The sequence below is a fragment of the Leptosomus discolor genome, chromosome 1 (assembly GCF_034619465.1).
Source record: "Leptosomus discolor isolate bLepDis1 chromosome 1, bLepDis1.hap2, whole genome shotgun sequence".
Lineage (NCBI taxonomy): Eukaryota > Metazoa > Chordata > Aves > Leptosomiformes > Leptosomidae > Leptosomus > Leptosomus discolor.
The window spans coordinates 34128689-34153005 of record NC_141391.1 but is presented as its reverse complement, the minus strand read 5'-3'; the positions used below and the strand labels follow the sequence as shown (position 1 = coordinate 34153005).

At 36.5% G+C, this 24317-nt stretch overlaps 1 protein-coding gene across 1 annotated transcript in view; it reads right to left on the bottom strand.

The window, feature by feature from the left end:
• Positions 1–24317, bottom strand: part of VWA8 (von Willebrand factor A domain containing 8) — a 203720-nt gene that overhangs the window by 124347 nt on the left and 55056 nt on the right. Inside the window, exons 10-18 of the mRNA XM_086481978.1 lie at positions 24136–24267; positions 22616–22750; positions 22458–22535; positions 16366–16526; positions 15093–15206; positions 6298–6466; positions 5872–5949; positions 2478–2593; positions 1514–1620 (exon numbers count right to left, since the gene is read on the bottom strand). Of these exons, the coding sequence (XP_086338104.1) occupies positions 1514–1620; positions 2478–2593; positions 5872–5949; positions 6298–6466; positions 15093–15206; positions 16366–16526; positions 22458–22535; positions 22616–22750; positions 24136–24267 (1090 nt within the window). The remainder of the gene's footprint in view (positions 1–1513; positions 1621–2477; positions 2594–5871; positions 5950–6297; positions 6467–15092; positions 15207–16365; positions 16527–22457; positions 22536–22615; positions 22751–24135; positions 24268–24317) is intronic.

Here is a 24317-nt window from a genome sequence, read left to right as displayed (position 1 = left end):
GCTCAAATGGGTTAATGCCTGAACGTGGATGCATTTAACGTTTTCGTGAAAAACAGCTAAATTTTCACTCATTGAAATAACCTTCAACTATAGCTCTGAAAGAAAAAGTATATTAGAAAAATTTCCTAGATCAAAAGAACCATAAAAATCTGTCCTTAGGAAAATATCAACTAAGTGTAAACAATAATATTGTGCAATAAAAACAGTAACAATTTTTGCCACTAATTTCTTAATCTGGTGTAAAACTGAAAATAGCCTAATTTCTAGAGAGATGGTTTTAGTTGTCCACTTATAATTCTATATGGTTCTATCTTTATGGCATGAAACAGAAAAACATAAAGAAAATTAAGAGATGTGCCCAGATAAAAAAAATAAATGGTAAGCAGTTAGCATCACACAACTGGCAAGAGTTAAAATTATTTTTTATACACAGTTTTTATATATATAAAAATGCAAATACAGATATAGTAATACATGGATGGCTGCATATGTATATGTGTATATATACGTATATATGCATACATGTGGCTGCATATATATATTATATGGTATATTATAGATATATTAATATACCTGTATTTGTACATATGTTTTTATATACACAGACACATAAATAAGAAATATAAAACCAGAATCCATATTAATTAAAACCAAAGACGTGTTTACTACTGCAAAGATCTAACAGTAAAAACACAGAAGTCAAGTACATCACAAAACTGAGAAACATGCAGAAGAATGACAGCAGAGATAACGCTGGTGAAGTAGAGTAAAGGAAAAGTTTAGTGAAGGGAAAACAGCAAATTGCTTGAAGTGTGCTGCTTGACAGAAGATATGAAAAGATACACAGCTAGCATGAAGACCAGGGGTCATGCAGAAATGAGAAAGCAGAAGTGACAGAAATGGCAGAAGCAGAAACATATGCATAGCACTGAAGGCTACTGCAAACGACTACAAGCTGGACAAGTTAAAGAAACAAAGACCAGCTCGATAAAGGCGGCACGTAACAACCACAGAAATTTAAAGAGGACAAAAAGAAGGGAAACTAACAAAGAAGTATGTGCCAGAATGAAAGTAAAACAAAACCCTAAACTTTACTCTCAATGAGTAAAATGTTGGTTTTAGCAGTGGAGAGAAAGAAGTGACGGTAAAAAACAGAACAGAGATATATTAAGATCAAATCAACGCTGTAACTGTACAGAAGAACAGTTATCAGTGATGAGAAAAGGAAAAAAAAAAAAAAAAAGGCAGTTCAAGAAAGCCTGATGCCATGGATCTTACAGACTGGGAAACATTTAAACATGATGGAGAACAAAATTCCATGAGCTGGGAATACAGCAGACAATACAAAAGTATCAACATACGGAGAGCAGTACTGCATTCTGATAGAACAAAGTCCAAGCCACATTACTGGAGTAAACTACATTTAATTTTGAGGATAATTAATACACCTTTATAAGCTCAACTGTCTGAGTAAGATTCGTGAAGTGCAGGACAAAAGATGGCAGAAGCTTACATGTGTAATCCTTTTCCTCTAGTTTCTTCATGTCATCTGGACTTGTCTCAATACCAGAATCCTGCAGATTTTTATGTAAAGCTGATCTAGCAAGGTTTGGTAAAAACCTAAATGAAGAAAAATAATAGGGAGGTTTTATTTTAAGGCACTTTAAAAAAAACTTTTTCAGTATTTTCTGTAAAATCAGTATGGAGCTTTACTGAGACCTCCAAACCCTGAACGTCTACTCCTTTCACACTCAAATAGTCTTACACAGTTCACCTATCCCTAAGGAGAGAAATTGAGCATCTTCCCTACGCAGCAAGCTACATTTGTGACTGCGTGCTCATTTTGAAAGTCTCCAGTGTTACCGAATATCACAATAGGGCTGTATTGTAGGATGGATTAGGACTGGAAGTATGTAATGTCCTCATTCCACTGCCAGCAAGAGCTACAATAGAAACAATGTTTTTTCGGAAATACCTTTTCTCTTGACACAGTTCACTTGGACCCTGGGTTTTGAAGAGAAAGAGTGAGCTCTGAGATGTCCAGATCTAGGCCCTTTCAGTCTTCCAAACCTTTTGATAATTGCAATTTGCTTTCTTTTGAAAAAAACCCCAACCAACCACCAACCAACCTATCTGTTCATAACTTTTCTAGATACAGCTTTTAGAACTGAAACCAAGCCTCCACCTAACATCTAGCCATACGAGACATTAATACAACTCTGTTTTGAGATGGTGAAGTAATGCTGACCTAATTGATATAATGTAATGAAATATGTTCATAAAAATGAGAAAAAGAGTACAAAGCCACTGCTACTTACCTCCTAGGTTTGAGAATGCCACAGAAATACTTCTAAAGAAATGACAGGCTTTAAGGAGCAAGACAGCAATCATATTATCTACTAAAATGCATTAAAAGCTATCTTGTATGTTAACAACTGACCAAGCTCTTGAACTTCCACCAAAACTAGCACTTCTACCTGGAAAGGCAGGCTTTATTAACAGCATAGTAAAGGCTTTCATCTGGATGTTGTGACAGTCGACGACAAATTCGCAATAGCTGTCGAGTAGATAAAGATGAAGCCAGTGACTGTGCCTGTCAAAAAATACAAGGTAGTTTAATAATTTGATCTCTGGGACTGGGTCTCAGAGATTTAAACTGAACAAGTTGGGAGAAAAAAGTAACCCAAAAGGAATTATTTCAACTTTTCTCCTAATTCATAGGTGCTTTCTGCCTCTTACAGCAGCTTGTACTTTTTAATCTGCAAGCTGGTAATTCTATATTTGTTGCAGTAATTCACTGCCATGGAAATCATGATGTCATCAAAAGATTAGCCTTACGATTTCACTTGATAAGAGCAGGAAGAAAAATGTGCCAATAACTGAATTTTATTCACTATATAAAACCTAACACTAAACAACATCAACAAAAACAAGGAGGTTAGCCACTGTAAAGGGATCAACATCCTAAAAACTCGTCTGCTCTTCACAAACTGTATATGAGCTCCACATGTAATGCTCTGGCAAAAGGGTCTGGCAGGATTCTTGGCCGTACAAACATGACAACACTGGGCAGCAGTAAGGAGATTGTATCACCTCTGCACACGCTTTCTGGGCGGGCCGTTACTGGAACACTGTGTCCTTTTCTGTTGTCCACATGTTAAAATAAATGCTAAAAACTGGACATGATTCAGCAAAGAGTCACAAAAATGCTTCAATGCCTGGGAAGGCAGATCTCAAACAAATACAGCAAAATTTAAAAACCAACCAAACAAAAACCCAAAAGAAGTGACCATGTATTTAAAGAGAGATATAAAGACTGAGGAAGAAATCATTCTATAATTACATCTACCGGATGAAGGTATCTAATACAAATAGGTTCCTTATTTTAGCAGGAAACACACAACAATGAGCGCGATCTGATAAGTCACACCATGCTCTGCTTGGGTCAAGTGAAATATTTTAATTAGGTAATTTCAAAATGTTTTGCTTTCGGTTCACATAATGACTTCTAACTGCATTACAATTATCTTAATGTATTATGCTGTTTCAATTGGAAAAAAATCCAGAAATTTGCCATCCAGGGAAAAAAAAAAAATAGAGAAAAGCAACACTTCATGAATTTCAGAGCCTTTTCCCCCCCTTACTAATTTTTGAGCATGAGAAATGTCTTAATACCAATTCTTTCCCCTGGAAAACTGCGGTTCTGACAAACAGGCATTAATATTTTAAAAAAAACAGTCAGTTCTATAAAATTGTAGAAAACTCTTCTCAAATGCTGAGAAAGAAAAGGATAATACTTTCTAGCATAGCTCTAAGCAATGAGCAAGAATGATTCAGATTGAGCTAACTGCAAAGATTACTACTCCTGCTCCTCCTGCTTTCATTAACAGAAGACTGTGAAGCATCTTCTGAACCACTGTAGCTCATCATCCAGCATTATGGACACTGTGATGTAAATGATGGCATTTCAAGTGTTATCTCAAGACCTACTCAGCCCATGTGTGAAGCATGGGCAAGGGAGAGGGGTGAATGCTGTATCATTGTTATCCCTGCTCACTCGTCAGAACTCTCACTGTCTTTGGAGATTATATTCTCTTTCCAAAAGTGTCTTAAACAGCTGAAACGTTCCCAGGTAGAGAAAGTTTTGGCAAGTAAGCGATGCTCCTAAGTCACAACCCATGGGACTGCATTGACGGAGAATGGCAGCTGGGCATAGTAACTGAGATACTGTATTTCATACATTGTGCCACCGTGATGAATCCAATCTCCAAGGGCACGGGCATTTTAAAGTCTAAATAATATATAGCATCAGATCCTGCACTGACATAAATAAGCATAGAGGACAGGACCACAGAGGAAAAGCTGTATCACATCTGAACATTTGCAACTGGCAGTTAAAATTTTGGGAACAAAATTTCCTCTTGTCTCTTACCTGTTTTTTTTTCTATACTTTATATTGAACAACTGTAAACTCAAAATTGGGTTAGTGACAGTCTTTGTAATATATATCTATGAGGTATCTAATTCAACAGGATCTTGATTGTGGTCTCTAGATTCTATTGTAAATCAAGCAAACAATTACAATGACGCAAGAAACGCCCACAGGCTGAATAGTCTACAGGTATTCTTTTATTGTTAACAAAATCACTTTAAACAACGGTTAAGATTTCAGGATACTCTCCGACAGAGGCTTACTTACTTAATCAATTCTATAAACAGCCTGACATACCCAAGACAAACATTTCAGCTCTCTGCATAGGTGTGCTATTCCCAACATGTCTTATGTCACTGTTGATCTACAAGAATCCTCCCTCGATCCACATTGTGACTCACTTCTCATCCGACATCATATACTTCATTTAGATATTTCACCACGCTATAGACATCCACATATTTAAAAAGGATTTTTGTAATGCTCTGTTCAGGCATACTATGCCTCCAAGTATGTCAAAACCAATACATTTATACGTTAGGTGTAAGAAACTAAATAGATAACAACACCACCTCTGTCCCAAAGGTGCTCCTAAAAGTCAACATTTTTACTTACTTTTTTTAAGCTCAGAAGAGCATAACAGCCTCTCTCAGCTTCCTAAATAGTCATACTGCAAAAACTATCACCCATGTTAAAATCATGAAAACTAAGGGGAACAGATCACATTTGCATACCAGTTAAACTGCTGGATTCCACTAAAAATGTTTTACATTTTAGCTACATCAAAAACATTCAGTGCTTCAGTTGCCATAGCAATAATTTCTTTTTCTTTTTACCATGATTTGACTGTATCTTTTTAAAGAATTTTGTGGTTACTATGTCAGCAGAACTTACTTTTCTTGACAAGACTGCTTTAATAGAATAGCCTGTAGCAGTAACGCAGCCAGGAGTTCTGGAGCTTTCCCTTTTCTGAGTCTTTGCTGTTGCCTGTTGGCATTTTATAATGGCTAGGTAGTTCCCATTGCCTAAAAAGCCCCAATAATTTCAGCTATCAAAGTTCCAATGACTAAAGCGAAGTGATTGAAAATATTTGGACACACATGATATGCACAACTATTCAAAAGGCACCTCAAGCATGCTTCACTGTGAGCCATGTATCTAAACCCACCAACAACACATGTACTGTTCTGCCTGGCTTCTCAGGGATTCAGGCAGTTTCCTAAAAGCTTATTTATGCAGATTCTAAAAACGTACATCATAAATCAAAAAAGTTTACAGTATGCAGTGTGGTAATTGCCAGCAATAACTTCTGGGGCTGGTTTTCCAATCAGGCAGGCTTTGAAATAACACTATAGCTTAGCATGCTTCACCCAGCCTTTGTTAAAACAAACAGTCACAGTAGGAGAAAGTAAATTTAAAAAAAAAAAAAAAAAGCTCACTGTGGCATCATTTGTCTCCCGTAGCTTGTGTGTTAATGACAACAACTGCTCCACAGCAACACTGGGTACATTTGGAATCTGTTTGAAAGAAAAACAGTATTAATCTTACGTCAAGATATGCAAGTTCCATACACAGCAGCTACACCCAGATGCAATGAGCATACAGCTGCTGCAGTTGCTTTTTGTCAAAAGGGAATACAGTCTTGACAAAGAGCATTTTTCTATTACAGCACCATTTAATCGCACAAGAAGAATGCTAATTTTTATGAATACCATTAAAAGATAAGCAGATCTGCCGCTTTGATAAGCTTTGAAAATGAAGACTCATTTATGCTACACTGAAATAGCAAATTATTTTTTATGTAGTAAATAATCATGTTCAGTAAGCAATAGTCAATAAGTACCTAAAATACTGAACATACTTACCATTTTCTTAATAACTTCAATTTCTTCACTCTTGCTTAAAGATCGAACATTATGAAAAAGAAACAATGTCAGAAACTCTGGACCCAGCCATTGTTGGGTACTGCTTCCAATGACAGGAGGTTCTGCTAAAACCACTATTCTGAAAGACGGATGGATAGGAAAGATGGACCTAAAAAACAAACAAACAAACAAACAAACAAACAAACAAACAAAACCCAAGAGTTTAAAAATGGCTTAAGCAGTGAATATCAAATTTAATTTTTACAATAGATAAAAAAGAATTATTGTACTGAATCATATCACAGTCTACTCAGATCATTTGCAATTCAACTTCTTTTTTTAAAAAAAAGACAAAGGCTGCATAATGTGACTTGCACTTTTATAAATTTACAAATATTTTATGCTCAGAAGAGTACCCAAGTCTCCTCATCTGCAACAGGACCTCCATGCCTCAAGGTGAACAAATATCAGCAACTAAGCTACAGTCGTTGTACATCTGAAATGGACACATATCACTCATCTGACGGACTTTTACAAGTGCTTTACCTAAAGCAGGATGTCTCACAGGCAAATCAGGGAGAGAAGAAGATCTACCAGAGCTGCAGTAATGAGTAACTTCTTTTACTCAATTAGATGACAGAAAGGATGACACGGTAGAGATTGGCCTAGATACCATGAAAAACTGGATTTTAGTAACAGTTTAGGACATTACCCCTACTGATGCTTTCGTGCCCCTTGGAAAATCACCTAGACTCTTGGGGTTAGATTAATATGCCTAACTTCAAAATACTCCTGAAAAAGTTATACTTCAAAGACCAAACCAGTCACCTCACCCTTGGCTCATTTTAGAGTCAGCATGGGGAGACAGGTGCCTCCAACGGCAGATTAAGATTTACAAGAATTTAAGAAAAGCCCTACCAGGTCCTTCAATCCTTGGGGAAAGTGCATAAGCCTAGCCGCTACCAGTAGTCTTTTCCCCCCCGTACTTTCCCAGCAATCAGATCTTCAAAGACATTGGAGGGCAGATCTCTATTTAATGTCTGTTTACCCAGAAATTTATCTAATCTCTTTCCGAACTTCTTCATCCTGTCCATCTCCACAGCTTCCTGTGGCAATACGTGTACTGTTCATGGCTGTAAAAGGTGCTTTTATTACTATTATTTCTAAAATCTTTATGGAACTGACCTGCTAGCTTCAGTCAGTGGTCCCTAGTTCACACTGTAGGATTTGGTGACTGACAGTTTCTTAGGCACCTGCCTATTTGATTCCACTGAAGATAATGGGAGTTTACTGTGATCAACACTAACGTAAATATACAACTTTTAGATGCATGTGTTAGGGCAGCAGAAGACTGCTGCCTCAGTTTTTGGTATTTTTGCCTTCTTCACATCTTTTGTCTCCCTTATCTACTTAACATTATCACCTCTTCAGACTGGGAATTCATTGGTACTCACCAATCAGCACAACTACATGATCTCTAGAAGCAGCAGAAATAATAGAGAGTAACAGGTCAGATACAAAAGCCAGTCAAATTGTGCAAGGAGGGCCTGATTTCAACAATTAATTCCACTTATTAAAATAAGAGACATTGATTTGGAAAAAGCAAGTAAAATTTAATTAGACAGCTTATATTGCTAGATATGCCTGTTACCGTGTCCTTTTCCATACAAATTACTACATTTGAAATCTTGGAGGCAAGTATTCTTCCTGGTTAAACTGAGGGGGGGAAACAATGGCACAAGCAAGAAAATCTGAAGATAGACTATGACCATTAAACATTAACTAACAAATCTACTGCATAGTTGGCTCATCTGTTCGTCACAACAATAAACCCGTGATAAAACAGAGTGATTATAGCAAACAGTCTCTTGTATCAAAGCAAACACAGGGGGTAGCATGAGTTATTCTCAGCTGAAAGTCATAAGCCTAGAAGCTACTCCCTGATTGATAAAAATAGAAATAGATGTCTGAAAACATCACATGAAAGAGGAACCAATGGGAATGTCACTGTCACTAAGTATAAAAGAAGGTCAGGGAACATTAGCCAACCTTATTTATAGAAGAAAACGTTTCCTAGACAGGATAAATACATATACATCCAGACTCACCTCCTCTTCCCCCCCCCCCCCCCCCCCATTACTAAGAAGAAAAACAACCCTCCTCCAGAAATCCACCAAATCCACAGGAACAATTCCAGTCTTTCTGCAATACCGTAAGAGAACTCAAGAAGCAGTCAGCTTTCCCTAGCAAAGGGAACACATTTCTCTTGTAACACCTCCACATCACTGCCTAACTCGAAGGACGTGGTGGGGACAGCCAGGAAGGGCACGGGGAAAAGTGGGAGGAGAGGAGATACAAAATCAGGGCAAGCTAACTTGGTGATATCACTGACATACTCTCTAGACTTGGGCATATCACAGCATCACTGCTGTAGGTTTCCAGTTTGTAAACACAAATAAAAGTATTTGGCTACTTCAAAAGCCTAGTGTTTGGACTGATGTTTGCAATGCTGAAAATGTCAAGCTAAGTGTATTATTAAAACAAATGCCACAAATGACTCAATCCTGCAACGCTCTGAAAGTCCCCAGCACCCACCAGTGCAGCTAAGAGCTTCAAAGTTGTTCCATCACATTACAGATCAACTCTCTAAAGGAATATAATATGGAGCTCCTACACAGAGTTATATTTTATAAAAAAAGAAATCCTTGACATCTTGTGTGCTTTGCAGATGAAGGCCAAGTAAGTGTGTCTTGTTAAAAACTTGACACCTTTTAAATTAACGAGCCTCAAACACAGTGGGAAGATTTGGTGTAAGTTGATTAATACAAAGAGTCTCTATCCTTCTCTCCATTAAATGTTTACTGACAACACGGGTACCAGAGCTCTCTCCTAATAACATGCGTGTCCTTCTTCTGACATCAGTGTTTAATTCCAACCAAGGATTATCACCACTGCTCTTGAGAGAAACATCAGAAGACAGTCTGTTCAGGGTGATTTTACAGAAACATTTTCCTGTTACTGACACATGGTTCTGAGCAATTGAAGCTTCTCCGAACAAAAGCAAACTAACAAAAAAAGCAGAACGGCATTCCTAATGCCACCTTGTAAAACAAAACTGGTTTTGGTCATCTCTTCCTCTAACATGATTTAATAAATCTCTTTTTCTATCAAATCTTATGAGTTGGGAATTGTTAGAATACTAGCAGCACAGTGACCTTTTGTTGTTTTCTTACCGCTTTTCTTAAATTAACAGATTACTTTATGTGAAAGTTCACTAAACTGGAAAAAAAAAAAAACAACCCACAACAAAAACATGAAGTAAAAGCTAGAAAACATAAGCAATTAAAAAGTTTTATTGCTTGCTAAATTCACTCCCTGCCACATTTTATATTTGTCTCATCTACTGTGTTCCCTTTCAACCTAATTGCATGGAAAACAATCCACTGTCCGTAGGGCATTAAAACCACCCATGCACTACGAGTGACTTCTTTTAGCTTTTGAACAATCCTATTACATACCTACTTCTACATTTTCCTATAATAGCTGCATTTCTGCTCACCACACCAAGGACCTATCATGTCTCTGTGTGTATGCATGTGTTATGCGGGGGATATCCACCCAAACAGGTTAAATATTGCATCATAAGACAAACCAACACTTCAGCGCTCATCTTGTAAAGGCTGTGTGCTACATTTACAGTATCTCAGTGAAGTAATGGATGATTACAGAAGAAATTCTATGCAGAAATCTTGGATATGCACAGTACTTGAACACGCTTTCTCTCAATTTCTGAACCTGTTCAGGAAAATCAATCATACGATCACTAAACGAACAAGGAATAATTTGCAGCTATAATTTGCTCCTATGTAACAGATCTTTAAGGACCATCTGCCACTTTCTCAAGGGCAGCTCTTCTTTTCTTCTTCTCAAACTCATAAACAAAAATACTTTGTTTCCTCAAATGAGTGAATGTCATCTTACGGTGACTGTTCGCCAACTTAACTCCACAGAAAAAAAGGCACAAGAAAGAATAGAGGAAAAAGTACTCTGTGCTCACTGCTAGTTACCTTGCAGCTTACAGGCTTTCAGCAGGCTAAGGAGTATCCCAAAATCTCACAACATACTGCTAGCACTTCACAGTCCTTGACAGAGCTATTGCACCCACCAGTCTGAAGCCTTTCTCAGAAAAATGCCAGTAGACACGACAGATGTAGAAATGTAATGAAATAACAGTGAACGTACAACTTAATGACAATTAACATAATTTAAGAAGCTATTTTATTACAAAGGTGCTAAAACTTTTAAATGAAGTTTTCCAAATGAAGTTAACCTGCAAAACTTGAAAACAATCTGAAAACCAAACAATACTTTCCTCTTTGCCCAGCACTGCTAACAACACTGCCATGGTTTAAGCACACTCACATTCTCTACTGTAACACCGTTTACATTCGTATACAGAGGCATGTGATTTCTTTAGACCATACTGTGGTCTGAAATACCACACTTTTATTTTTTTTTAAAAAAAACCCTCTTGGCTTATCAGAGTTGGAAATTAAGTGACGGATTGTGCAGTATTCTTCATCCTATTCTATTACACATATGAGTATTATTACTATTGAAGCACTAAAAATTAAAGGCACTAAAACTGTGAAAAAAAATACTTTTTTTTTCTATTAAATATTTTCATATAGGAGCATGAAAGCTTAGTATAAAACATGTCTTACTTGTCTGAAGAAGGGATCCCCTAAAAATTCTCCATTAATATCTCAAAATTTTTCTCTCAGAAATGGGAAAAATCTTTACATATGACAAATCCTTTTACAAACACAGACTAAAAGAAAATGTTTACAGAAGCTTTGGCTCATTGGCTAGGAATAGTACTCCTTTTCTCTAAAATAGATTTAAATGGAAATTCTGATTAAAAATTCCATTCACAAAGTACTGAGTCCAAGTAGTCTACTAAAAAGCATTATCAGTTGCTCTTTTCCATTATGAAAGACATATTTGTATTTATGTAACTTACAACAGCATCTGGCCACCTCATTAGTGAGTGTTAAATTACAGGAAGCAAGAGTATTTTGTGTTCATAAATGATTAAAAGCAGCACAGAAAACAGAAACTGCAAACTATACTACTAATAGTTACTACAATCAGGAACACTCATGCACAGCAAAGCTGTGCTGAATGGGGGCAAGGGGAAGAAGCATGTACTCCATGTTCTCAGTTTCTCTGACATATGGCAGTAAGGTATCAGTTCTTCTCTATCACAGCTGTGTTCCAGTCTCCAGCTATCACTTTTTCTGAAATCCTGAAGAAGGCCTTGCCCTCTTCTAATCTAATGATTTCCTACTGAAGCTTTTGGCTTCTTTCTTTCAAATTCTAGTCCTTCAGAAATACTCCTTGTTCTCTTGATCTTATATCGTCTCTGTTCATGACTATTTTCAGCTACTTCATTTCGAACCTGCTGACTGCTTGGACACTTAAAACTCTGTCATGCACTTCCACTGAATCATTGATGTGCCTCTGTTTACTCCTCTTCCTCTGTTTATCATGAGAACTACGTTACTACATGAGATCAGATAGATAATAAAAAGGTTAATAACAAAATTAAAAGTTACTTCTGTAACTTAATATGTATTCTATGTACCATATTGATTCCCAATATACAAATGAGAATCGAGGCTGAATGAGTGGGGTTTACAAAAAGAAGTCAGAATAATCTGATTCAAACAAAACTTGAAACCACTTTCCACAGGGAACTCCTTTGTTGGAAAATTAACAGTAGTCTTAATGTGTCACTCATCAAACACCCCAGATTCAGTCCCAGCAGAATGGGGAACGACAACGTGTATTTTGCAGGCCTGGCAAACAGCAAGCGTACCGAAATTACTTTAGTCAAACCCAGTACATCAGGATAAGTAAAGCTCTCTTTTCGTCTTCTCTAAGATCAGAAATATAGCTAAGGCCACTAGCCACAGCCATTGACACACAGCAAGAGAGGCAACATGTCTCATCGATACGGAAAGCTTCTCCCAGTCATGATTTAGCAGTAAGAATTTGCCCAGCCAACCTGCTAATAAATTCAAGGTACAACATATTCTTTATAACATCCCCACAAGGCAATCTTTGGCAGGCAAATGATGGATGGTTAGCACCATCATGTTTTCTTAGTCTGTGATTAAATCAGCTGTCAGTACCCTAGATCTCATTTCATATGAAGGTGTCTGGAGAGAAGGGCTAATTCTGCACAGCCATTCTGCAACACTGGAAGGTACTGAAGCTTGCTGTGACAGGTAAATGATGCTGAAAAGGAAAAGTAGCAGGGAGGAATGCAGTCCTGGAATCAAAGAGCAACTATTGACATAGCATCCTGGAGTCAGTGAAAGGTAGTGAGTTATGTTTTCAGGATATGTAAAGGATCAAACCCAGGGTGAGGTCCTGGAACACCCTCACTTCCTCAAGGGCTGATGAGAACAGTGCCCTCTCTACAGAGGAGTGGTTCACTCATGCCAAAGAAGCCCATAGCCAAAACCAAAGTAGTAGATACATGTTTGCATTACTTCATCCTGGCTGCTTTTGAATAAGTTAGTGCAGAAGAAAGTTGAACAAGGGCCATATTGAACATTTCACCTGGGAGAAGGCGGGATTCTCAGCACAACGGACTTCAGCTAATTTGGTACCAAGAATTTTCATCTGTGTCCAAGATGGTGCTAAATGGTCATGCTGAGCTTCCAGACGCAATAATGCCTACACAGTGGGGTTTCTCTTTGGTTTTTAAGGTCAAGTGCTATCAGAAGTGTAGTCCTGTCTAAGACAACAGACACCCCCCATTTCTGGATCAGAGGGTGAAAGCTCACCATCAGTCAACCAGAAAATTTAGAGCTTAGCAATTCACAATACACTACGTTGCAAAATTTAAGGTGGCTAGGTAAAGGCACTACATTGCTATCTGAAGCAAAGGGGCACAGCCTTCTGAAGAAAGGCAAAACAAGACTTTTGGAGCCTCCAATGTAGTCAAAAGCAATGCACAATTAGCACTGAAGACTGGAACCAAAACGTTACTCAATGACACTGAAAGGAAGGAAAGTGTGTTCAGAGGTGGCACAGTAAGAAGATGGGTCTGTAGAATAGTCATGGACAGTTGGACATCGACAGTAGAACAGCTTGGACAGTTCTCATGGTCTAACAGATAATGGAGATCATAAGGGAGTCCACTGCCAAAACAGCCATAGTTAGAACAAACACTGAGATGTAGAAACCAGATGTAAAGTTCTGTTCTTGTGAGGGACATTTGATCCAGGAAGAGGGGCCGTACTGAAGATGAATATGTGATGAATTGATGTGTCTAGGTTTTTGGAGTATATTGGTGTGAACTACAGGGTACCATGCAGTGAGCAAAACAGCACAGCCACTGCCATTCTGCCTGAAAGCACCTTGGACAAGACCATGAACACAGAGTAGGGAGGAGATTCACATAATGACTAGATGTATTTTGAAGTACAAACTCCAGTGCAAAGCTGGGATACCATCCAAGATGGATCCTTGGAGCTTTTTTCTCTCTCTTTTCAAATCTGGGCTTAAAATCCTGATAATCAGAACATTTCCCTGACACATACTTCACTCAAATAAAACAAATGCAGGAAATGCCCATCCTAGCTGGGTATATGGACTCAGCAGCATGGATACAATTTGCAACAAGAAGGCTTAGATTACACTATACCTACCAAAAAAACCCCAAAATAAATGCTATGGAAGACTTGAAATTAAGTTTGTGGGGTTTTGTTTGTTTGTTTGTTGGGGTTTTTTTTAAAACCCCACAGTGTTTTGGATCAAAAGAAATAAAACAACCAGGCACTAAAAGAAAAACAGCTTTTCTAAAGGGTGGACTATGAAGGAGGTCAAAGAAAAAAAACATATTCAGCAAGGCAACCGAGAGAAATGAAGTGGCATATCATGAATGTATCCCTACTATAACCAATAAGGTCTCTCCAAAGTTTGGGCACACATACACCCTACAGTGAGCACGGACGTCCGATATAAAACTTCACTGTTTTTTCAGAGGTTGGAGTTGTTTAAGAATCACAGCATGTTTAGCTCATTACATGCTACTGAACATTAGATTGCATTTCTTTTGATGTACACTCAACAATATCCCTCCCATTAACTGAAACTGGTCAGCAGTGTTTGACTATGTATCAAGTACGGCCTCAGAGGACTAGAAAACGTTTCTATCTGTGGAATGTTTCTAGCAGACAAGTGGAAGTGAAGAAACAAAAAGAATAACCGTAATGGGTCCCAACCCATCCTTAGGATTTCCTGCCCCATATTAATTGTAAATTAAATACCAGCTTTCTAGCGAATGAAGCAAGAGAAAGTAACAAGTTGTATTTAACTTCAATTTAGCTTTATTTTCCAACACTCTTAATAAAATATTCCAGAATTAAATATTATATACCTTTATAACTATGTTTTTATGTACTTACAATTTCTCTTCAATGTCTAACTCCTTCTGTCAAAGGATATTGAATGTTTTCCTTTTAGTTCAAGCACTCTAAACAGGATATAATTTTCCCATGCCACAAAAAGAAAAAAAGCTCATGAGGAAACTGATGTTTAAAGTATGCTTCTCTTAGTGATTAGAAGGTATCAATTTTATAGGGAAGCATTTTGCATGATGTTTTTGTAAAAAAAAAAATCAAAACAAAAACAACAACAAAAAAAACCAACAAAAGGAGATTAAACTCTTAACAAGATGAAAAGCTGTTTGCATTCTATAGTTGTAGCTGACACTTTACCTTTCCTGTAGTTTCTCATCAGAGATCTGTAATTCTTCTTTTAAGTTCTGGTACCTATCTTCCCTTAACAATCTGGTTCCGTCATAGAGAGTCAGTTCTCTGTCATGTATTAGTCTGTTTGAAAATAAAGAATAAACTTTATCTAGCCTTTGCTTGCTCTTTATATCAACTAAGGCTGTTTTAAAAAGTTACTTCAGTCAATATGGGTCGTAGTAGAAAGAAAAAGTTATACCAATACAGTATGTATCCAGGTGTGGAGGTAAAATAACATGCATAAGTAAAGAGTTTCAGTGCATAGTCAGTTAGTCAACTTAGTTTAAACAGACATGGTAAGAAAATGAAAAATCAAAAATTCTGTCTTACCAGTAGAGTGTGCATAAATGGCATGAAACAGCCATTTTGATATACTTGTACCAAGTAACATACTTCTGTTTTATTTGTTGAAGCAATATATTTCAGTTGCCTTTAATGATTAACATACGTAACTCAGCTTTTATTTTTTTCATGCAGAAGTTGATTAGATACAATGCATGCACATGTCAGAAGAAAAATCAGAAGGCAAATCTAAACTGATTAAAAAGGGAAAAGGCAAGCATGATTTTCTCTTTTGCCCTTCTGTGTATATACATAATAAAAAAAGGCACAAAATGGTTTTGCTACAACCTGCTTTTAAAGCTGGTGATGTCCTTTAAATTTGCAAAGGCAGTATATGATGCAGGCACGTGAAATAGCAGAAAAATTGGACCTGACAGTACAGATTATTATTAATATAGTATTTGCTATTACTACTTCTGTAATGAAAAGTTTAATTTATTGTTTATTGAATTATGAAATAATGTTCAGAAGGAGTTTTTTGTAATCAATACACAGAACGCTTTTACATATAACTGTTATGATTGCATTTTCTTTAGAAGCAGAGTGCAAAGTATTTTAAACATTTTATGACACCTTGCATTTTCAAATGATTGCACAAATATTACTAATTTTCAGATTTCATAAGTTTACAGTAAAATCTAGCTCATTCTTCAATTCAGACTTACATTCTATATTTACAAAGAGCTGAAATTTACAAAGAACATGAAAGAATTGCTTCTGCTTTTAAGTATGTAAAGACTGAACATTACATATTCTATGAAACTTCAATGCTCAGCTTGATCTTTACAGTATTCTTGAAGTTATAGTCATATTCACCAGAAGGAACTTAATTTCTCAGTATGCACACGCTCAATAAACAGATCACGCACACCTAACTTATCCATGCTCACGTCCTGACCTTTGAAGTACAGCTAGAGTGCCAGGGTTAATTCGATGAATGCCATCAAGAATAACAAGCTTTCCTTCCAGCGCAGCAGTAACAAGTGGCGATGGTCTCCAAGCAGTGTCTCCATTAGGAAGAGTATACCTTTGCTGTAGCAAATCTCTAGCTGTCATATCCTGTAAGTATCAATTCATCAGAAGAATGTATTTATACTCTATAGCATATGCTTTCTCCTTAAAAACTACATTCTGGTTTTCCTGAGAATATACCCAAAGAAGATTAGCAGGAAAGCTTCAATCACTTTTCCAAAGAGTACTAGAAATAAATACATCATGAATCTACACACACACCACATTAAACAGTCTTTGGGAGATCGAGGCTTGCCAATATCACCTCTTTCAAAATAGAACAAAAGCCCCCCCCACCCCCTTAAACATAATGCAAGCATATGACAATTTGTACACAGCTTTGTGTACAGAAGGGGGCAGCAATTTACACCTGGAACAAAGAAAGTTATTTATTTCATATAGAAGTCACCTGAAAAAGCAAGAATTTCATCATTAATCTTGAACACAAACCAGCATGACACTCCACCTCTCAGCAGGAAAATGCAGTGGAAGCATCACAGAGTAAGAAAGAAGCAAGTAACACACAAAATATTGAAAGTGCATAGCATATCACAAAATAATGCTTAAGGGATAAATCAAAACCAAAGGCAAAATCTAGCACATCCTCCATCACACGTATTTTAGATGTTCCATTGTAACAGGTAAGCACTAGAGCAACAGAGATATTAAGGGCCATTTTGTGACCTGGATGATGAAATTCCTTCCTCAGGCTGTGCTGTGAACACAACTTAACCTAAAATCAGACGAAAAAAAAATATTTTCTATTGTAGCTGTAGCTTTTGCATATGTCTTTTTCACAACTATAAACCCTTTGAACTTTGAAGAATAAAAATAGAACATGTTACGTCATATAGCCTGAATCATTTCCTCTTTCTACATTTCCTTAAAAGCCTTAAAATAACAGGACAAAGTCTGGTTCCTTCAGTGTTTCCACATTTGTATAATTTAAAGTCCCACATTCAAATCCACAAAACCAGACTGTATTTTTATTGTTGTATTTCCGTCTTTTTTACTGCTGTGTTTGCTCTTTTCTATTTTATTAATTAATTTGACTACAATCAGAAGATAAAACATTTTTATCAAAGCCAGAGAAAAACCTAAGTGTTCTTAGGACTTGAATCAGAAGTGTGCATTCAGTAGCTAGTAAATGCAGTATAACTGAATATTTAACTAACACAACTTCTGATAATTTACCTCTAGAGGAATGAAACAACATACAGTATGAATTGATTTGGAGTCTAGTATGCTATATAAAATGTCCATCTGTAATTCCAACAACCACTTGAGAATCATGTATTAATTTTCTGGAGATAAACTCAGAAGTGTATTTTGCTGCAAAATATTTTCTGAAATATAAAATTAATGATTATATCGTAATTTAAATAGTTGAATAAGATTCCATTTAGTGATGCTTTAAAAAGAAGTATCATTTGCTAACACTTGCACAGTTTCTGGAAGGGATTTGTTTTATGGCTAAGTACCTGACCAGTGATTTATCATTTCTTTTCATTTACTCTAAACCAATTTTTAATATATGATTTTAAAAATATAATATTATGAGATATAATGTTATAATACTCTAACACTAAAAACCCCTCCCTTTGGAGGGGAGGTAATGGAAGTATATGAATTAATCCCCCCGCCGCCTTATTCTGGGCAAAGCAATGCCTTGTCAAACAAAGTGCTTACTTTAATTCGTAACAGACATTATAACTTATACGTTTTATATTTCATTGTTTATTTTCTAAAATATCTTGTATACAGCAAAAAAGAAGTTTAGGAGAGAAAACAAATAGGATAACTTCTGTTCCACTCCCTTTCGCAGCTACAGCAATGCAAACGTCCAACCTAGCTATTTTTCATGGCTCACAGTGCTAATCATGTTCTTGGCAATTACGAGGTGAAAAACCTATGTTTCCTGCTTTTCATGCCAATTTGGACTCATATTTTATGAGTATTCCTCAAATAAAAAATTGGAAGGAATTTGTAAAGAAAAATTATGAGGTCATGCAAAAAAAAAAAAATAGAAAAAAAAAAAAGAAATCCTAGAAACAAAACCACCACAGTACACAAACACTAGTGATTGTGCTTAAAAGACTGGTTTTGCTGGGGAAGAAAAGGAGCAAGTTGCTAGAAAACTGTTATAACATCATTTTGAATATTGCTGCCCCCGACACCCCCGCGAAACTCTGGGGGGAGAAAATGTTTTATTTTAAACAATTTAAACCAAAAGTTCCCTAACTACAGTCCACAAAGAACTAGCTGGCTGCTGCTTCTCATTTGCTGTTGCTTAACTGAATTAAGAGACAAATCAGAAAAAAACCTTTCCTAACAAGGATGAGTTTCCTTTGTGAGCAATTTGTCTACAAGGAATTATATATAATGAGAAATAAGTATAATGATGTCAGATATCACAAATGAGACAGGAATTGTTCTCTGAGCCAACTGTTAATATAAGAGATGATCTATGTGCTCAAAAGGTTTGGGACCCTTGGTTTAGGTAAATTTGATTCTCATCTCAGAAGATAAAAGCTTTTAAAAGTTTTTTTCTGTGAAACCAATGTAAAGAGCCATGCTTTCTCACACTATTCAAGCCCTTAAATCAACTTTAGATGGAAAGAATGATGAAGCAAATATTAAAACTAAAAGTAAACACTATAGAAATAAACAAATCTAAGAATTCATTTCTTCACAGACCCTGAAGAGAAACAGTGCTTTTCCTTCAGACCAAGGATAAGTACCCCGCTACTTATTTTTGTGCCTACAGAAATTATTGGAAAATAAAAATGAACCATAGGATAAATAAAAGCCTCCTTAATTTTAGAAATGGCTTAAGGACAAAAAAATCAAAAAGACACTTTTTTGAACCAAAGTAGAAAAATCTGCTAAATTTACAGCACTATCAAACTTCTCATAGCCTTCATTGCTGAATTAATGTATGAATTAATGCATTTAACATTTGTTCTGTCATTAAATTATCCTATCACTCTGCTATGTTCACTTCAGCGGGAAACACTTCAAACCCTTGGCCTAGATTTTATTTCTGTAGGAATTACAGATCCCTCTGAAAGAAAAGATGTTTACTGAGTAACTAATTTCACTGTCAGCTCTTCTTATGCGTCTCCAAAAGGAAGTCTTCTGCTCCTATTCAGCAAAGCTATACTAATTAAAGGTAGGATGTTGAAAGTGGCCATGTTTTTAAACAAAGAATTGTCTAATTTTGCTGGTGAATACCAATATTGTATTGCGTGCAACAAAAGAAGGTTTAGGGTGTGCCCGTTCTTAAGCAGGTTTGTCAAGTTGCAAAAGTTATTTTTCTGGGATGATTTAAAAATATGTTTACAGTGACAAGTGCAGAGAGAAGCATGCAGGCTAGCTGGACACACTCGATCCTGGCTCAGAAACTACACACCTATGTTAATACACCAGAAGGTAATAAGCGCTCCTGGGAATCCAGGTATATTACTATGAACATAACATCGCATTCATGAGGTTATGTAGCTTTGGAACCCAAATCTGCTCACACCTGGCCACATTAAAGCATAAGAAAAGGGCACAAGTCATCACTCTGACTCCATCTATGCAGACAGAGTTTGAGAGTTTCACCTTTATCAGCTGAAGCCGTACATGGGGAAGGGAAAACATTGGGATCCTGTCTGGGGAGCTACTCAACAGTGCAGGAAAACAAAAAATGGACTGTCTGTCTTTTTTCATCATCAGTAATATTTTCCTTTTCTATTTTCTCTCACTTTTTGTCTGTTTCAACCCGTCAACCTCACCACCCATCTCTCTCAGTGTCTCTCTCCCCCCAAATGCCATTGCACTTCCAAATGAGCTGCCACTGCCATTTCTTCCTTTGGAGGTCTCCATGCTGCCTGGGAAAAATTTAAATAAGCAAAGGGATGGAAGAAGGAGACCAATACATTGCATTAAATCTGATGCTAATGTTCCCCTGCAGCACTGACAATTATCACTTACAACTGTAAATCCTGTGCTATTTGGTGTATTTTGACTCATAAGGTCATGGGAGACTCTTGACTTCGTATTTTATTTGAGACTGTTTTCATTCCTCAAGGTTATGAAGAAAACCTCACATGTGTGATCCCTACTGTGAAAAGCTAGCAAATTAATTAATTCTACTTTTTCATCTTGTAATTTTTCAGTTTATGTCATCAGGTTAGAGTGTATCAAGATCTAAGACTGACAATTCTTTCCAAACGCGTACTGAGTGACCACTGGCTATGTGAGATCACTGTTAAGCATGACAGAGCTCGGGGTTTGCAAAAAAACTCTAGTGCTGTGAGAAAGCCTGAAGCACTGGCCAGATGAAATCAAATGGAAAAACCCTAAATGTACAGCAGCCCCACTGTGCCACGTTTACCATACTCTGAGATGACTTGACAGCTCCAAAACCTTCATTCCCTTATTATTCTGCATGTCCAGCCCTCCTGGAACAATTACTACTACTTCTGTGTTAACCTTTTTAAATACAAACTTTACATTTTACTTAGTAAAAACATTTGCTCTGCCCTTACTTTTTCAACTACTGTAAACTACTTCTTCCAACTCAAGAAAAATGCAGCTACCACAAGCTCCTTGACACCACCTTCGAAGCCCACGGACGCCCTTACGACTTCTCCAGCTCATCCTTCTAGTTATTTTACCCCATGACTGCCATTTTAAGGCAACGATGTCAACTGCCTCTGTGTGTCTCAAACTGTGTTAATGCACTCTGTCCCAAATTTATCTTTAAAGTCATATCTGTACTAAGTCACAACATAAATTAGTTAGTAACTAATAATTAGTAAATAATTAGTAACAATTAGGCTAAGGGAGGAAGATTGCTGTCTCCTTGTTATAGCATCTATGAATAATGAAGTTAATGTTCACTGTATGTAATATGTATATATTACATGTAAACACCAGCCCTAATTTTATATTTCTAGGATGCAAATTTTTTGAAAGTGGAACCTTATCTTCCAATCTCTACTGCAACACGGTCCCACCACAACTGTAATTGTCGGACTAAACAGAAATGTAAAAAAAGACACATAATTTATAATACTGATTAAAATTCCAAGTGTTAGGCATCAGAAAAAATAAACATGTAAGAGGATATTAGGAGATCTTGACAGAAGAAACATATCAAAAAAGCAGAAGAAAAATTAAGCCAATGGAACATGGGAAATAACTTTAAAAAAAATTGCCATAAACACAAAAACCATTATGTAGTCTCAATACAACAAAGAAACTGTCTTCCATACAAATAAAAAAATAGTGTTGACAATGAAGAATTCCATTATAAGATTAAATAGCATATGGACAAAAAAAAAAAGGAACGACAAAAGGTCTTCTGGAGGCATTCAACATGCAAGAATTACAAGTGGTCACCACTCTGACCTAAAGGCAGGAAACACACTTCAAAAGGAAAAAAAAAATAATCCAAAAAGGAGAAGACAAAAAAGACAAAGGCTTTTTTATGACACTCAGTCATGCCAAATCACAGAATGAGCTGTCAGTTCTCTGCAGCTAGGAGAAAGACCACTGTGTTAAAAGATACTCCTTACAGTTTATTTAGATTACCTGTCTTTCACGTTCACAATGAAATCAATAAAATCGAAAGAAAACATTATCAGGGCTAGTTTATATGTAATAACATTGTACTATCTATACTGTTGCACACTACCCTCTCTATTCAGGCCTGCAGTAAAAAGAGATTTTAGATGAGCATTATAAAAGAGAGAGTAAAAAATGCTCTATAATGATCAGAAAACTGCTATCTTTGAAATCTTTGCTATCCTTTATTGTTTTAACACATACTGGCGATTGTCAGTGATTTTAAAAGCTGCCGCTGTATATGAAGATAGTGGCAGCTTTTAAAATCACTGAGAGAGAAAGAATATACACAAAGAATCAAAGTCTATGTAGTGTATTTTAGATCGTATTTAAAGAATGATCATCAGCAGATAGTTTACTTACCTGGTACAGCATGATCGGTTCTATGCTGTATCCCAGTATATCAGCAAACTCCTTAGCAATAACTGTTTTGCCACAGCCCTAAAAAGTTAACAAATAAGAACTAGATTACATTCTAAGGAACGTGGGGAAGGAAGGAGAAAAGAAATTTAAATTCTTACTTTTCCTCCAATTAAACACATATCTTTAACCATATGGGATTGCATCATTTCTGCCAACAGCTGATTATGGCTGGAAGTCCTTATGAAAGTATCTGACTGAGGGTGCTTTTTCAACAGCCTGGTCCCAGCTGGAACCTATAAAAAAGAAAAAAAAAAAAAAAAAAAAAAAAAAGCTATACTGTGATAACTCTGGGCTTTGTGTGGACTGGGCTACACTTCTCCAAAACTACTGTAGTATTTCGCTGATGACTGTCATCCAAACTTAAATTTTTCACTTAAGAAACTTTCAGTCATATAATTTCTAATAGATGACCTCCTTCACACCTCCCTTGCCCGCTCTTCATGAAAAGTAACAACAAAACGTGAACCAGTTCAACTACAGCATTGGGGTCTGCAAAGAACTTATGGCTGTTCATGCTAGAGACAAAATATAAAAATCACCAATATTTATTGCTCATCAGTGAAACATGGAAGAGAAAGAGCAAGTTGTATTGTGAAAATCTGAAGGACATACTTTGAGCAGAACTTTGGAGAGCTTCAATCATTCCCCATGTTAAGGCACTTGCTCTATCTCCACTTCCCGTTCTAGTCTGGGAACTGCTTCCTCTGCAAACTCCTTACGTCCACCTGCTCCCCATGGGACATTCTGCAGATCTGTACTCCCTCCACGTCGAACAAAAGCAAGCATCTTCCTCTCAGAAAAGAGTTGAATCAGGTCCCTACAGACTCACCATTTTCTGACAAATTCCCATTTGCTGCTGTTCCCCTTATCACTTTGTCATGGTACAAACTCTCTGAGGATACTCCTTACCAGTGTTAATATGATCTCTCTCTGACTCCCACTAATTCACCTTCTTTACAGAATCTCTAGACTCTCCAAATTCAACATCAACTTCAAATTCTCAGATCAGCATCTGTTTCCTGAATAAGATGTTATTTCACCACCTAACAGGTCATAAACTTCACTGGAAGAAACTCAAACTAATCATATTTGATGTGACTACTTTCGTTCCATTTTCCCAACATCCTGTGTCGGAACATTACCAAGCATTCATTAGACTTTATTTGAAGTGTAGACAAAGACGGACTATTGCTTTTATTAAAAGAAAAAGGGAAAGTAGCACTAAGAGCATCATAAGTACTCTCTGTTATTCTAATTCAATAACAAACCATGAAATTTAGAGGCTTTCCTTTCATCCATTCTTTAGCATTTCTTTTAACACAAGAAAAATGAATCACTTGTCGGAAAGTACAAGTTTATCTAGAAATAGAAACTTGTGAACCCATAATCTAATATTCCAGTATCTAAATGCTTTTCTAATAAACTGAAATAAAATATAAATCTAAAAATAAATAAATCTAAAAATAAATCTAAAAATAAAATCATGTGTTACTCTATCAAAAAATACTCAGTGCAAGAGAGTTTTAGTATCAAGTGAACTGTCAAATTGTTGATGAGATGAAAACAAGTTAACAATCTCTAAAAACATATAAAGTTTGATAAATATACGAATTCTTACCTGGAACGTCACTTCTTTTTTACCAATCTGGACAGTTACATCAGCCTTGAAAGGTCTGTTTCCAGTTACACTTTCTACTTTTGTAATCTTTCTGGGAAGCAAGTGGCTTTCTGAATCTTGAAGCTCAAAACGCTGCAGATATAAGGGGTGGGGGAAACACATTACTAAATACAGCTTTCTCC